Source organism: Hyposmocoma kahamanoa, unplaced genomic scaffold (assembly GCF_003589595.1).
Source record: "Hyposmocoma kahamanoa isolate Upper Pololo Valley unplaced genomic scaffold, ASM358959v1 64, whole genome shotgun sequence".
NCBI classification, from domain to species: Eukaryota; Metazoa; Arthropoda; class Insecta; order Lepidoptera; family Cosmopterigidae; genus Hyposmocoma; species Hyposmocoma kahamanoa.
Genome location: NW_020653852.1, coordinates 19,291,962 through 19,303,580, shown reverse-complemented (window position 1 = coordinate 19,303,580; position 11,619 = coordinate 19,291,962). Strand labels below are relative to the sequence as shown.

General features: G+C 39.2%; 1 protein-coding gene across 1 annotated transcript in view; it reads left to right on the top strand.

The window, feature by feature from the left end:
- Positions 1-1,016: 1,016 nt before the first annotated feature.
- The window catches only part of LOC113231076, an 11,602-nt gene continuing 999 nt past the window's right edge, over positions 1,017-11,619 (top strand). Inside the window, exons 1-3 of the mRNA XM_026465243.1 lie at positions 1,017-1,134; positions 4,481-4,668; positions 6,588-6,701. Coding sequence (XP_026321028.1) covers positions 1,020-1,134; positions 4,481-4,668; positions 6,588-6,701 — 417 coding nt within the window. The 5' untranslated portion in view covers positions 1,017-1,019. The remainder of the gene's footprint in view (positions 1,135-4,480; positions 4,669-6,587; positions 6,702-11,619) is intronic.

The following is an 11,619-nucleotide window of genomic DNA, read 5'->3' as shown; positions in this document are numbered from 1 at the left end:
TATCACACTCAGATATTTAAATCACAAAGATCTGAGGGGCATTGCCACTGTCACTGCGCCTGTTGCCCCGAGACACGAGCCGACTAGTCCTATGATCAGTAATTTCACCAGCACCGTTAACTTTCAAAATATGTAAAGTGGCAGTACTTCCCTGGAAATCTTTCCATCAAAACCAAAACGTGGTCTGGCACGGTTTGCTGGAAGACGTTGGTTCGAATCCAGTCGGATCGAAGAATTTTTTTCTAAGTATTTGATCTGTGTATCAATATTTATATTTTAACTAATTTTACAGTACATTGTATGATTACAGCAATAAGAAAGATACCAAAACGAAGTATTCGCTTTCTAGTTTCAAGGATAATAATAATTTAATTTAATTGATTTTGCATGTTCATAAGAGAATAAAATATTTTTGTAACGGAAGTGTAAAATTGTTGTTCCCATACATACAGAACTTGAATTTTTTGGAGTTAATCGAGTAAATCATCGACTCTACAAACAATATAAAATAAGTTCAAAATATAATTTGAAAAACATTGCATTTTTTTTAATTAAAACCTATTAATTTGATTTAGGATCAGATTGTCGATGGAAAAAAAATAATGTTCCATATTCCCATTATTTTTTTCCATCCTCTAAACATATCTCTCTTAGCGACTAATTTCTTTGGTAGAATCTTTAAACCTCTTGAAAAGTCGCCATTTTGCCGATGAGGCCTTATAAGGCACCACGGGGAGGATATTTAAATCCTTCTACCTTTAAAGCTTTTCTCCATCCTCTAAACTTTAAAGCAATTATCTGACTTTATAGTATTACATGTACCAAATAGGTTAACGTTTGAAAAATTAAGACCTTATTTATAGGGTATAAACTTTATACTGAAATTTACAACTACGTCAAAATTGACAAGCACCATTTGACTTACAGTTCCAATACGGTAGAATAGGTTCCAATAATTTGTAATATAAATATAAATTGAATTGCATATCGCATAACTCAGATAAACCATAAAAGCCAAGATGAATATCCCAGAGATCCAGTCATACGAGGACCTTGCCATCAGTACCGTGGTCTCAGTGATCAATAAAGCCCAGGAGAAGTTGGGAGTGAGGAATAACTTATTTGAATATGCCAGTAAGTCGGTAAAAATGTATTGGAAAAATTACATTACAAAAAAGGCATGTTTTGTGTGTAGGCAATAATAACAAAAACAGTCACTCATAGCCATCGCTAGGGAAACCCTGTGTCGCGGGTGCCATGGACACACTCATAGACAACCACAAATTACACCCAAAGTAGGCCATACAAAATTTGGCTCAACCCGGGAGCTCTGCGTGGCAGATCAAAACGGTAACCGTTCGGCCACGGGGGCAGTTAGTACTAAACGCCCAGTAATTATATATAATTAGGTACAACACCAGGGGTTGTATAATTAATGAACAATTGAATTTTGCATCGTCACCTTTATTACGGGTTTTTTCGGGTTATAGATATAGGAAAAAAGGGGAGATATGGTATGGGGGCGTGGTCCGCGTCGCCTCGATATGATCAAAATGACAGGTGACACGCATACAAACATCGCCACAGTGACATGGCGATCGTTGTACATACAAGATCTCTCGTAAAACGTGAAAATGCCAAGTTGTAGAGATACACCTTGTAAAAATTGGAGTGAAAACAAAAATTTTAAAACCAGTGAGATAACATTCCACCGGCTATTTGCATTTTTAGTTACTATTTCTATTATTATTCAATGTTTTCTTTTTGTCTCCATAGAAATTTCTATACTCAAATATAGTGATGTTCATTTACGAAGACTGATGTTTATAGACAATAAATGTTTTGTAAGTCAATGACTGAAATGTTTGAATTTCTTACTATGATTTTTGTAATTAAAGTCCCTAAAATATCGAAGCGAAAAGCATTCACGTTAAATTGATTTATTTTATTTTATTTTATTATTATTATTATTACTAAACATTTTATATCGAGTAACTTTAACACAACTCATATTTCGGACAACCGTTTCAATTTCTTGCTGTTGCTTGAAGAAATATTTATGTGTTTTAGATATTTAAATTCCATTATACTCGTAGATTAAACGTAGAGTATTTTTAATTTTTAAGTTTTTCCAATGAGTTTAAAATAAAAGAAGGTTGGATTGAAGCTGCAGGAAAATCGAAAGATTGGTTTTCTTATTACTATTTCTGACTTTGTTTCAATTTCCATAGCAAATGCATTTAAAAAATAAATAAAATAAAATCGGCTTTATTTTACATGTGCATGCAAAATAAATTAGAAACAATTGTAGAAAATTACATAAATCCTTCATAAAAAAAACAACATAATTTAATTTATTAAATTCATTGATGGTTCGAGTTTACCCTTGACAGTGACATCTTCAGCAACCCGTGGTAACGTATAATGGAAAATTGAGACTGGGGACGATCGCCATATTTTTTATATTATTATAAAACTGACACTGGTCCTAGCCTAGTGGCCGCCATTAAGAAAATAATAATAATTAATATATTAATTTAATAATACACCAGTACCAGTGTAGATATAGTATGAAGAAGGGAATATTTTTTTTTTATATTAAAAACAGCCACATGGTTTCCAACTATCGATTAGGTAGGACCACATCCCTCGATGAGTAGCGTCAGTTTAAGGTTAATAAGGTTAACAATTCACGGAGCGGTTTCCATCCGCGCCCGCCGGTGCTGCTAGACAGCTGTTTTATTTCAATACTCACGACCCTGCAAGTTTGTGCGGGCACGTAGCTGCCGCGGTTGCGGGCACGAAACCGTTGCGATTGCGGAACGGACCGCGAAGTTAGTGGGAGTTAATTGCAAGTCGCGCGGTTAATAGAGAACTTACCCTGCGTGCGCCTGCACCACATTGCGCCTGAACCAACCGCCAAAGTGTGCGGGTGACGACGGCCGCCAAGCGCGCAGGTCATCGCGTCCTGCGCGGTTCTACAAGTACCCCACCGCGGCAACCGCGAGCAACTGTCATCACTACAGGCGTAAAACGCGCCGTGAAATGTGCTACTAATTTTACATACTTAACTGTTACATTCTACAGATACCGCGGTCCCGCGGCAGACGCGGGTGATAACCGCTCCGTGAGTTCTTAATGTAACGAAAAATGAGTTTCAGCGCCATCTAACGTGTAATGTTTAGCTATTATATACTAGTAGTATTTTTACTAAAACGCCACCTGTTGGTGAATGGCTGAACCAGGATGTAAAAAATACTAAAATATTGTAATAGAACTCTTATTGAAGTGACTGTAAGTTTAATTTTTAAAGTTTAACTGCCTCTGTGGCCGAACGGTTACCATACCGGGCTGCCACGCAGAGGTCCCCGGGTTCGATTCCCGGGCCGGGAGAAATATTTGTATTGCCTACATTTATTTCTCTCGTGAGTTTGGGTGTAATTTGTGGTTGTCTATGTGTGTGTCCATGGCACCCGCGACACAGGGTTTCCCTAGTGCGAGGCTATGTTGAGTGTATGCGTTATTATTATTATTATATTATCATTTTGTTCAATTTTAAAATGGTTTTACGTCATTTTCACGTTTTAAGCCCTACCCAATCAAAATCTTTAAGTTATGGTAATAGATAATAGAGCGTAAAGTTTGAATTGCACACAAGCTAAAAAGTGGCAACATCGGCACCCGATCTTACATAGCCTCATTACATATCTCCACTTTTTTTCTATATCTATGGTTTCAACAATGGCAACACTGGGGGTAGCGGGGTATAAATACACCAACCGTTTTGAACGAGCTCACTCTTCGGCCGAGCGTCGAGCAGTCAACAGACCCTGAGGATCCTCGTGGAGATGTGGAGATACGTGTCGGGTATATTTTTGGTGATGGTTTGTGACTGTAGTTGCGCTTGTGTATTTTATACTCTATCCCACCCTCCCGGTGTTTTGCACGATTAAACCTTCACTGGGTTCGCGGAGTAGCAAATTAATTTTCTTCCATTTTTATTAACATAGACTTCCGCAAAGTAACGCTTGAATCTATTAATTACCTAAACGCTCAGACTAAATGTAATAACATGCTCCAGAGCATTGACTTACAAATAAATGGACGACGGGTCTAATACAAAAACCACGAAAAAAATGTCCCAAGTCAACCTATTCGAAATTTAAATTGTAATGTCATCGCAGTATCGCGCTGTCAGTAGAACAAATGAAGACTAAAGCGGAGTTTGGCGCTCTGTATACGATTTTAGCGCCTTACAAGTGCGGACACTTTTTAGCGCGGACCCGATGTCCACATAATTGTAAGTCAATGCTCCAGAGGGTCTACTCCTGTCCCCATCCAACAACCGTCCAAAACAATGACTGTCAAATAAGTAATACCAGGCCAAACTAAAAAACGCATGATGCGAATGAACATAGTCTTTTGATCAAGTGTCACCGAGTATTGAGTATTACCCACATCTCCGGCATCCCTATTTCAGATACCTTTCATAAGTTCGGCCATCAGCTCCTCTCACTATCCGACCTGGGTTTTCCCCTGGCTATCACCAGCGAGAAGTTCATCAAACACACTATCGAGAAGAAGTGGAGACTCACTGACGCGCTGATGTACATCATCAAGTACCATGGCACTTCCGACGATGAGTGCTCGCAATATTACTATTATGAGGTTTTTGGGTTTTCCTTGAATACTCCCTAAGATAAACATACGTACTTATAGTGCAATGTCACCACCTGGGCTGTCTGCATCCAACAATCGGCTCCTGGTCGTTTGCTCCATGTCATGAGTAGGTGCATCGAGTATATAACCAGAAATAGAGACGAAATGTCATTTAATTTGTTTGAAAACTATTCTGCCATATCATTACTGTGACAACTGCATTCCGATTGGCCAGGCCGAATTCGAAACAATTGACGTGTGTAGTCAATTGTTTCACTTCAAATCGACAAATTAACTTGAACTTATAATAATAATATAAATAACTAAAGCTGTAATGGACGAAAATTACATATTTAATTCCCGATGAAATTTGATACCGTTTGTTTTGTAATTAGATGTTTTGCTGTTTTTCCCCACACCACCGAATGTAACAGCGCGCTATTGTTAGAGATATTATTTTTATTACAATAAATATAGAATATTTTTGGAATATAAGGAGACGTACACACTGGTCACTTCTTGACGCTGTACTATTTCAGCTTTCTAATTTGTAATTTCAGTGCAAACGAGAGTTGATATTTTGAAGTAAATTATCACTGATGAGGTACCAGGAATGTAGGGCCCTTATTTCGTCTCTGTTTCTGGTTATATACTCGATGAGTAGGTGAGACGTTGATAGCAGGTTTTCTCGGCGAACATAGCAAATATGATAATGAGCCATGATAGCTTAATGATTTGACCTATCGACCGCCTCTCAAGCAGAGATCGTGGGTTCGAATCCGGGCTAGCACCTTTGAGCTTTTCTGAATATATGTGGGAAAATTAATTTGAAACTTTTCGGTAAAGGAAAAGATCGTGAGGAAACATGCACGTCGAAGAAGGTTCACAATCCTTGGAAAACTTGTGAAGTTCCCATTGTTACCGCATTGAGCCAGCGTGGCGGACAGGCTGCTAACAGTGTGACCGAAACCCGACTTGAAAACCGACTTCATGCAGCAGAGATCGACTGCCTGTAGTAAAGTCGGTATGAACTTCATGCTATCGTGGTCTCGGTTGCATGAAGTTCATTACGACTACACGCATTAACTGCAAACATGCAGTCAATTTGTTTGTAGTCTAAGGCTGTGTTACCACTAGAGATGTAGCTAGGCGGTGTGCGAAGAAAAATCCACCAATAGGATTACTTCATTTTCCCAGCGTCGTTTACTGCAGCTTTGGTGGAAAAGGGCTAGCGGAGCTTAGTATTTGTGCATACAAAAAAGCTAGAGATGTGTGCAAGTGATGCGAGCGATGAATGTGAGCGTGGCCGCGTGGTGCGCGTGCGAGTCCGACGTCGCGTACGCTCACCCCACCACACCGCACCCCACCCGCGTACAGCTGAAAATAGTCCGCTGCTCATTCGCATCGCTCAGCTATAAACCGTTTCACAGCACCACTACACACCGCCTAACTACCTCGCACATCTCTGGTGAAACCGCAGCCTAAGGTCTAAATCCTCGACTGAGAAGAGACCCGTGCCCAATAGTGGGACGTATACATGAATTGACGATGAAGGCAAATATGTGGTTCAGAGCATTAACCTAATAGGCACTTCTGATATTCAGCTCTTTTAGCAGATAATGCGGCTGCTCCAACGTAGCTGATTTTTCCACACAGGTAGTATCCCAAACCGGTAATTAAGCTCAAATTATATTGCAGCGGAACGGAGAATTCCGCGGAAGATTTTGGCTCGTATCTAGATTTGTACGTTACACATTGACCTCAAAGTCCATTATGCTATGTACAATATCGTTACAAAAATTCGCTTTCGTTCCCTTCCGCCGCAATATAAATTGAGCCTTAGTCCTCCGCTTTCCATCCAAGGTATGAATTTGAATATATGGATGTAGGAAATTGTAACTGATCTTTATCATCATGGTTGGTAACAGGTCATCTTTAGCCAACCCACGGCCGCGCATCCAGTTCCACAAACCACCACGTCTGTGTTCTTCAGGGTTGAAGAAAAATATGTGGATCCTCCGAAGATCAAAGGAGTTCCCACTGTACGTACCAATTTTGGATTTGGTCTGGCAAGCAAGCCTTTTAAGTAAGCTTCCATGTCATGTGCTTCCTACTACCTATGCATATACTGATGACAGCACAGTTGTAGATAGGGTACTTGATCTATTCAAAGGTCAGTGGAGAGGAAATCCAATCTTGTCGAGAGTCTATGGTTAGCCGTTTAGATTTGACACTCAAGACAGTTTCCGATTGGAGCGATGGCAATCTTGTCAAATTTAATGCTACCAAAACGCAGGTGTGTCTATTCTCCACTAAACGAAGTCCCTTTGAGCTTTTCGTGATATATTCATACCGATAGCCGACCATCTCCAGCTACTTGGAATAGACCTATCGTCCAATCTGAATTTCGGCAGATACATTGAATCCATGGCCAAAAATGCAACCAGGAAGCTTGGCATCCTTCCCAGGGCGAGGCGTTACTTCACACCGGGACAGTTGTTTCAATTGTATCAAGCACAAGTCCAGTCGTGTATGCAGTACTGCTATCACCTTTGGGATGGCTCTGCTACATACAACTGGCCACCTTGGATTCAATTGATAAGCGTGTCACGAGGCTTACAGGTGACTCGGAATTAGTAGAGGCGAAGCTGCAGATTCTTGAGCACCGCCGTAAAGTTGCCTGCTTATTGGTATTCTACAGGATATACCACGGAGAGTGTGCAATGGAATTACACTATTTAATTCCGCCTTCCCCTTTCCATCATCAGGGGACTAGGCGTAGGCTTGTATTACACTCCTATGTTGTGGATATTCCAAAGATTCGCGCGAAGCGTATGTGTGCGTTATGTGGCGAACGGCTATGGAGTGGAATTTCCTGCCTGCAGACTTATCCCTGAATGTTATAACTTGGACCTTTTCAAGGCGAGAATGAATAGGCATTATTTAGGTGTGCATCTCCATCGTCGACCTCATCGTCACTTTCCATTAGGTGAGATGGAGTTCAAATGCACACTTAAATTGGAATAAAAAAAAATACAATTGTCAGTAAATCCATTGCATTACGTTTTTTCAAGACTTCAGAAAAGGTTTCCATTGTAAAGCATTCATTACATTTATGCAGCTATAGTAAGATTGCGTTTTGTAATACCAAACATGTGGGCATTCCAATATTTTTTTAACGTGACATATGAAACGTTAACCAACCGACCTTCCAAGCTAACAATGTGCAAAAAGTAGGTAAATACGAGCAACGTATAAAGGAAAGCCCACACAGTCAATTACTAAAACAATGCTTTAACTAATATTGTTTAAAATAACCAATGTGAGTCAAGGGGTTCAATCAATTGTTCAACAATTAATTATTATATATTGCCATTCTTTCATGTTTGTACATATTGCCGCATTGTGATTCACGGTCGGTTACAGCATTTATCCTTTTATGGTGAATACGTAGTATAAATTAATATGCTCACACGACGTTATAATTATAACTTGTTCGTCCTATCACTTGATATTATAAAAAAACCACAAAGCTGTATAAGAGTAAGAGCTCTTACACATAATACGACGTTGCGTCGTGTTACGACGTCGTGTCGTGGAAATCTACAATGAGCAACGTAAAAATTCACGACACGACATTGCAACGTGCTTCGACACACCGCACGATGTCGTATCGTAGAAACTCACGGTGATCTCCCCAGTGCCGCATTCATTTGTTATTCAATATTCAAAGATGACAGACGACATTGAGGTTGATTATTTAATAACCCTAGTCGAGGAGCGTCCTGTACTATGGGGACAAAACATCAGAAGAATACAAAGTCATCTTTGAATATTGAATAACAAATGAATGCGGCACTGGGGAGCTCACCATGAGTTTCTACGACACGTCGCGATATCGTGTCGTGAATTTTTACGTTGCTCGTCGTTGATATCCACGACACGACGTCACATCGTGAAACGATGCCGCGCTGTGGCACGACGCGGCGTCGTATCGTGTTTATTTGTAAGAGCCCTAAGTACTGTAACCATAGGCATACAATTGCTAGACGTTGTGATTATGATGTCTCTAGCTGTCTGTACGTAGACAAATATTCAATTTTGTAATAGACGTATAAGCCATTCTAAGAGCGCCTTCAGATTGTCACCCAGAACCATGATGAGAATTTCCATGCGCCTGTAATTTTACCAGCACCCTTAGGGAGCATTTATTCGACACGAACTGCATCGTGCTCCACGATGGAGATAGCGTGCATCAAGCTGTCATGGCAAAATACGCTCTATTTGTATAGCTTTTACGTTTTAACTTAAATGGGCGTTTCAGACGCGCGGGCTAGGCTGGTTTGTCCTTGGTCTACGCGATGGCCGCGGGGCGACCGCGCAGTTGTATTATTCCGAGGAATTTAAATGTTTTTGCCTAGGAAATAGAATTCAGATTCGCCATTAATGTACGTGAAAGCGTAGTAACTGGGCGGTCACTGCGCGAATGAAATTCGTGTCGAATAAACGCGCCCTTAGCCTTCAAAACTAAAATACGTAATGCTCATATTAGTGCTTGGCGGTAAAATAGGTAAGGTGGCAGTATTTCCCTGGATTAACCCTTTCACAAGGAGCTTGAAAAGGTTTGTAAACCTCCAATAGGGAGCAGCAATAATAGATTACTCAGTTCACATGAATTTGTTATATAAAATAAAGGTGAAAGGCTGTAACAATAAAAATAGTATAAAAAAAACAGGTACAATATTACAAAACACTCCCTACTTAAATACTAGAAAATATGTGTGAGACAACAAAGAACTTACCCCGGACGGGCCGTATTTTTTACAAATATTATCTAAGTTACTTTATTTTAAAAATATTAGATAGGTTACATGATTTAAATCGGAAACTGGTAAACGGATCAAAATTTGTGGTGAAGACGAGCAGGAAACCTTCAGACATTAGGTAGAGAGTGACGATGGGACGAAACAAAGTGAGAATCATGAGGCAAAGGAATTAAAGAACGATTCAAAATTTTTAAAATAACTGGCCAGGAACCAGAGAAAAGGTGATAAAAAGGCAGGATGACGATGGTGGAGGTCGCATGCCAGAACCTCTACTGTTACCAAAATTAAAAATAGAAAAAAATGTACATTGAGTAGTTTATTTGTGTTCAAAACACATAAGAATATTTGATACAAAAACTTTCATAATATTTTAATTAGCAAAATGAAAAAAATACTTCCATTTTCAGTTTAAACTTAGTAGAATCCGGGACAGTTGCTTCAGCTGTATCAAACACAAGTCCGATCGTGTATGGAGTACTGCTGCCACCTTTGGGATGGCTCTGCTACATACAACTGGCCACCTTAGATTCAATTGACAAGCGTGGCAAGAGGCTTGTAAGTGACTCGGAATTAGTAGAGGCGAAGCTGCAGAGCCTTGAACGCCGTAAAGTTGCCTGCTTATCGGTATTTTATAGGATATATCACGCAGAGTGTGCGATGGAATTACACAATTTAATTCCGCCTTCCCCTTTCCATCATCGGGGGACTAGGCTTAGGCTTGGCTTCCAACCCTATGTTGTGGATATTCCAAAGATTCGCACGAAGCGTTACGCTTCCACATTTATTTGGCGAACTTGGACCTTTTCAAGGCGAGATTGAATAGGTATTATTTAGGTGTGCGTGCTTCATCGTCACTTTCAATCAGGTGGGATGGAGGTCAAATGCATTTTTACATGTGAATAAGAAAAAAGAAATAAAATTTAAAAAATATTACTACACATAAAGGGCAGGTAACTAATTGAAATATGACTTTTAATACTTGATTAAATAGATAGTAAATAGAACTAAAGGCATTGACTTACAATTATATGGACGTCGGGTCCGCGCTAAAAAGTGTCCGCACTTGTAAGGCGCTAAAATCGTATACAGAGCGTCAAACTCCGCTTTAGTCTTCATTTGTTCGACTGACAGCGCGATACTGCGATGACATTACAATTTAAATTTCGAATAGGTTGACTTGGGACATTTTTTTCGTGGTTTTTGTATTAGACCCGTCGTCCATTTATTTGTAAGTCAATGACTAAAGGGTACAAAATTATAGTAAGTTTTGCCTTTTTTGTGTTGTTTTTGAAGTAATTATTATAATTGAACTACATAACAAGAGCGCAGTTCCGTACACTACTAATAAAAATTCTTTGGTCTTTAATTCAATTTTTTTATAGAAAAAGAAATGTGCATTTGACCTCCATCTAACCTGATGGAAGGTGACGATGAGGTCAACGACGGAGCATACGCACCTTACTTATTTCTACCGCCAAACAGTAATGTGAGCATTATTGAGTTCCGGTTTTGAAGGGTAAGAGAGTGCTGGTGAAATTACAACCACATGAGACTTGTCATGTTTCAGGGTGACAGGAACAGTGTCACTGTGTCACAGATCTTTGCGATGTAAAGCTCTGAGTGGCACTCCAACTGCTATGAACAAGAGTGTCGCTAGACATCAGGCGCACGACTTGTTTATCCTGTCACTTGGTATCGTAAAAAAATAAACATTCTAACTATACTTATTATTTGTCAACTCTCATCCTCAATATTTTAAAACACGCGGTGAAGTCATTCAAAGGCAAACTAGAGCAAAAATTATGAATCTCCTATACCAACCTCGTTGCCATAAAGTAATTTATAAGAATAACTGCTTCAACATGTGTATAATTATTTACAATAAATTACCAAACGAAATTAAATTGTTACAAGGACATACTTTTAAATTAAAATTGACAAAATGGCTTTTGACACATTGCTTCTATAGTAATAAAGAATACTTAGAATTTACAAATTCATTACATTAATTAGAAACTATAGAGACTAAAGAAACATTGAATCCCATTAATATTTGCACATCTGCTTGCAGGTTGAATACAATGTACCTAATTTTACTTAAAACCTTTGTAATTACTGTATTCTGGCAAATAAA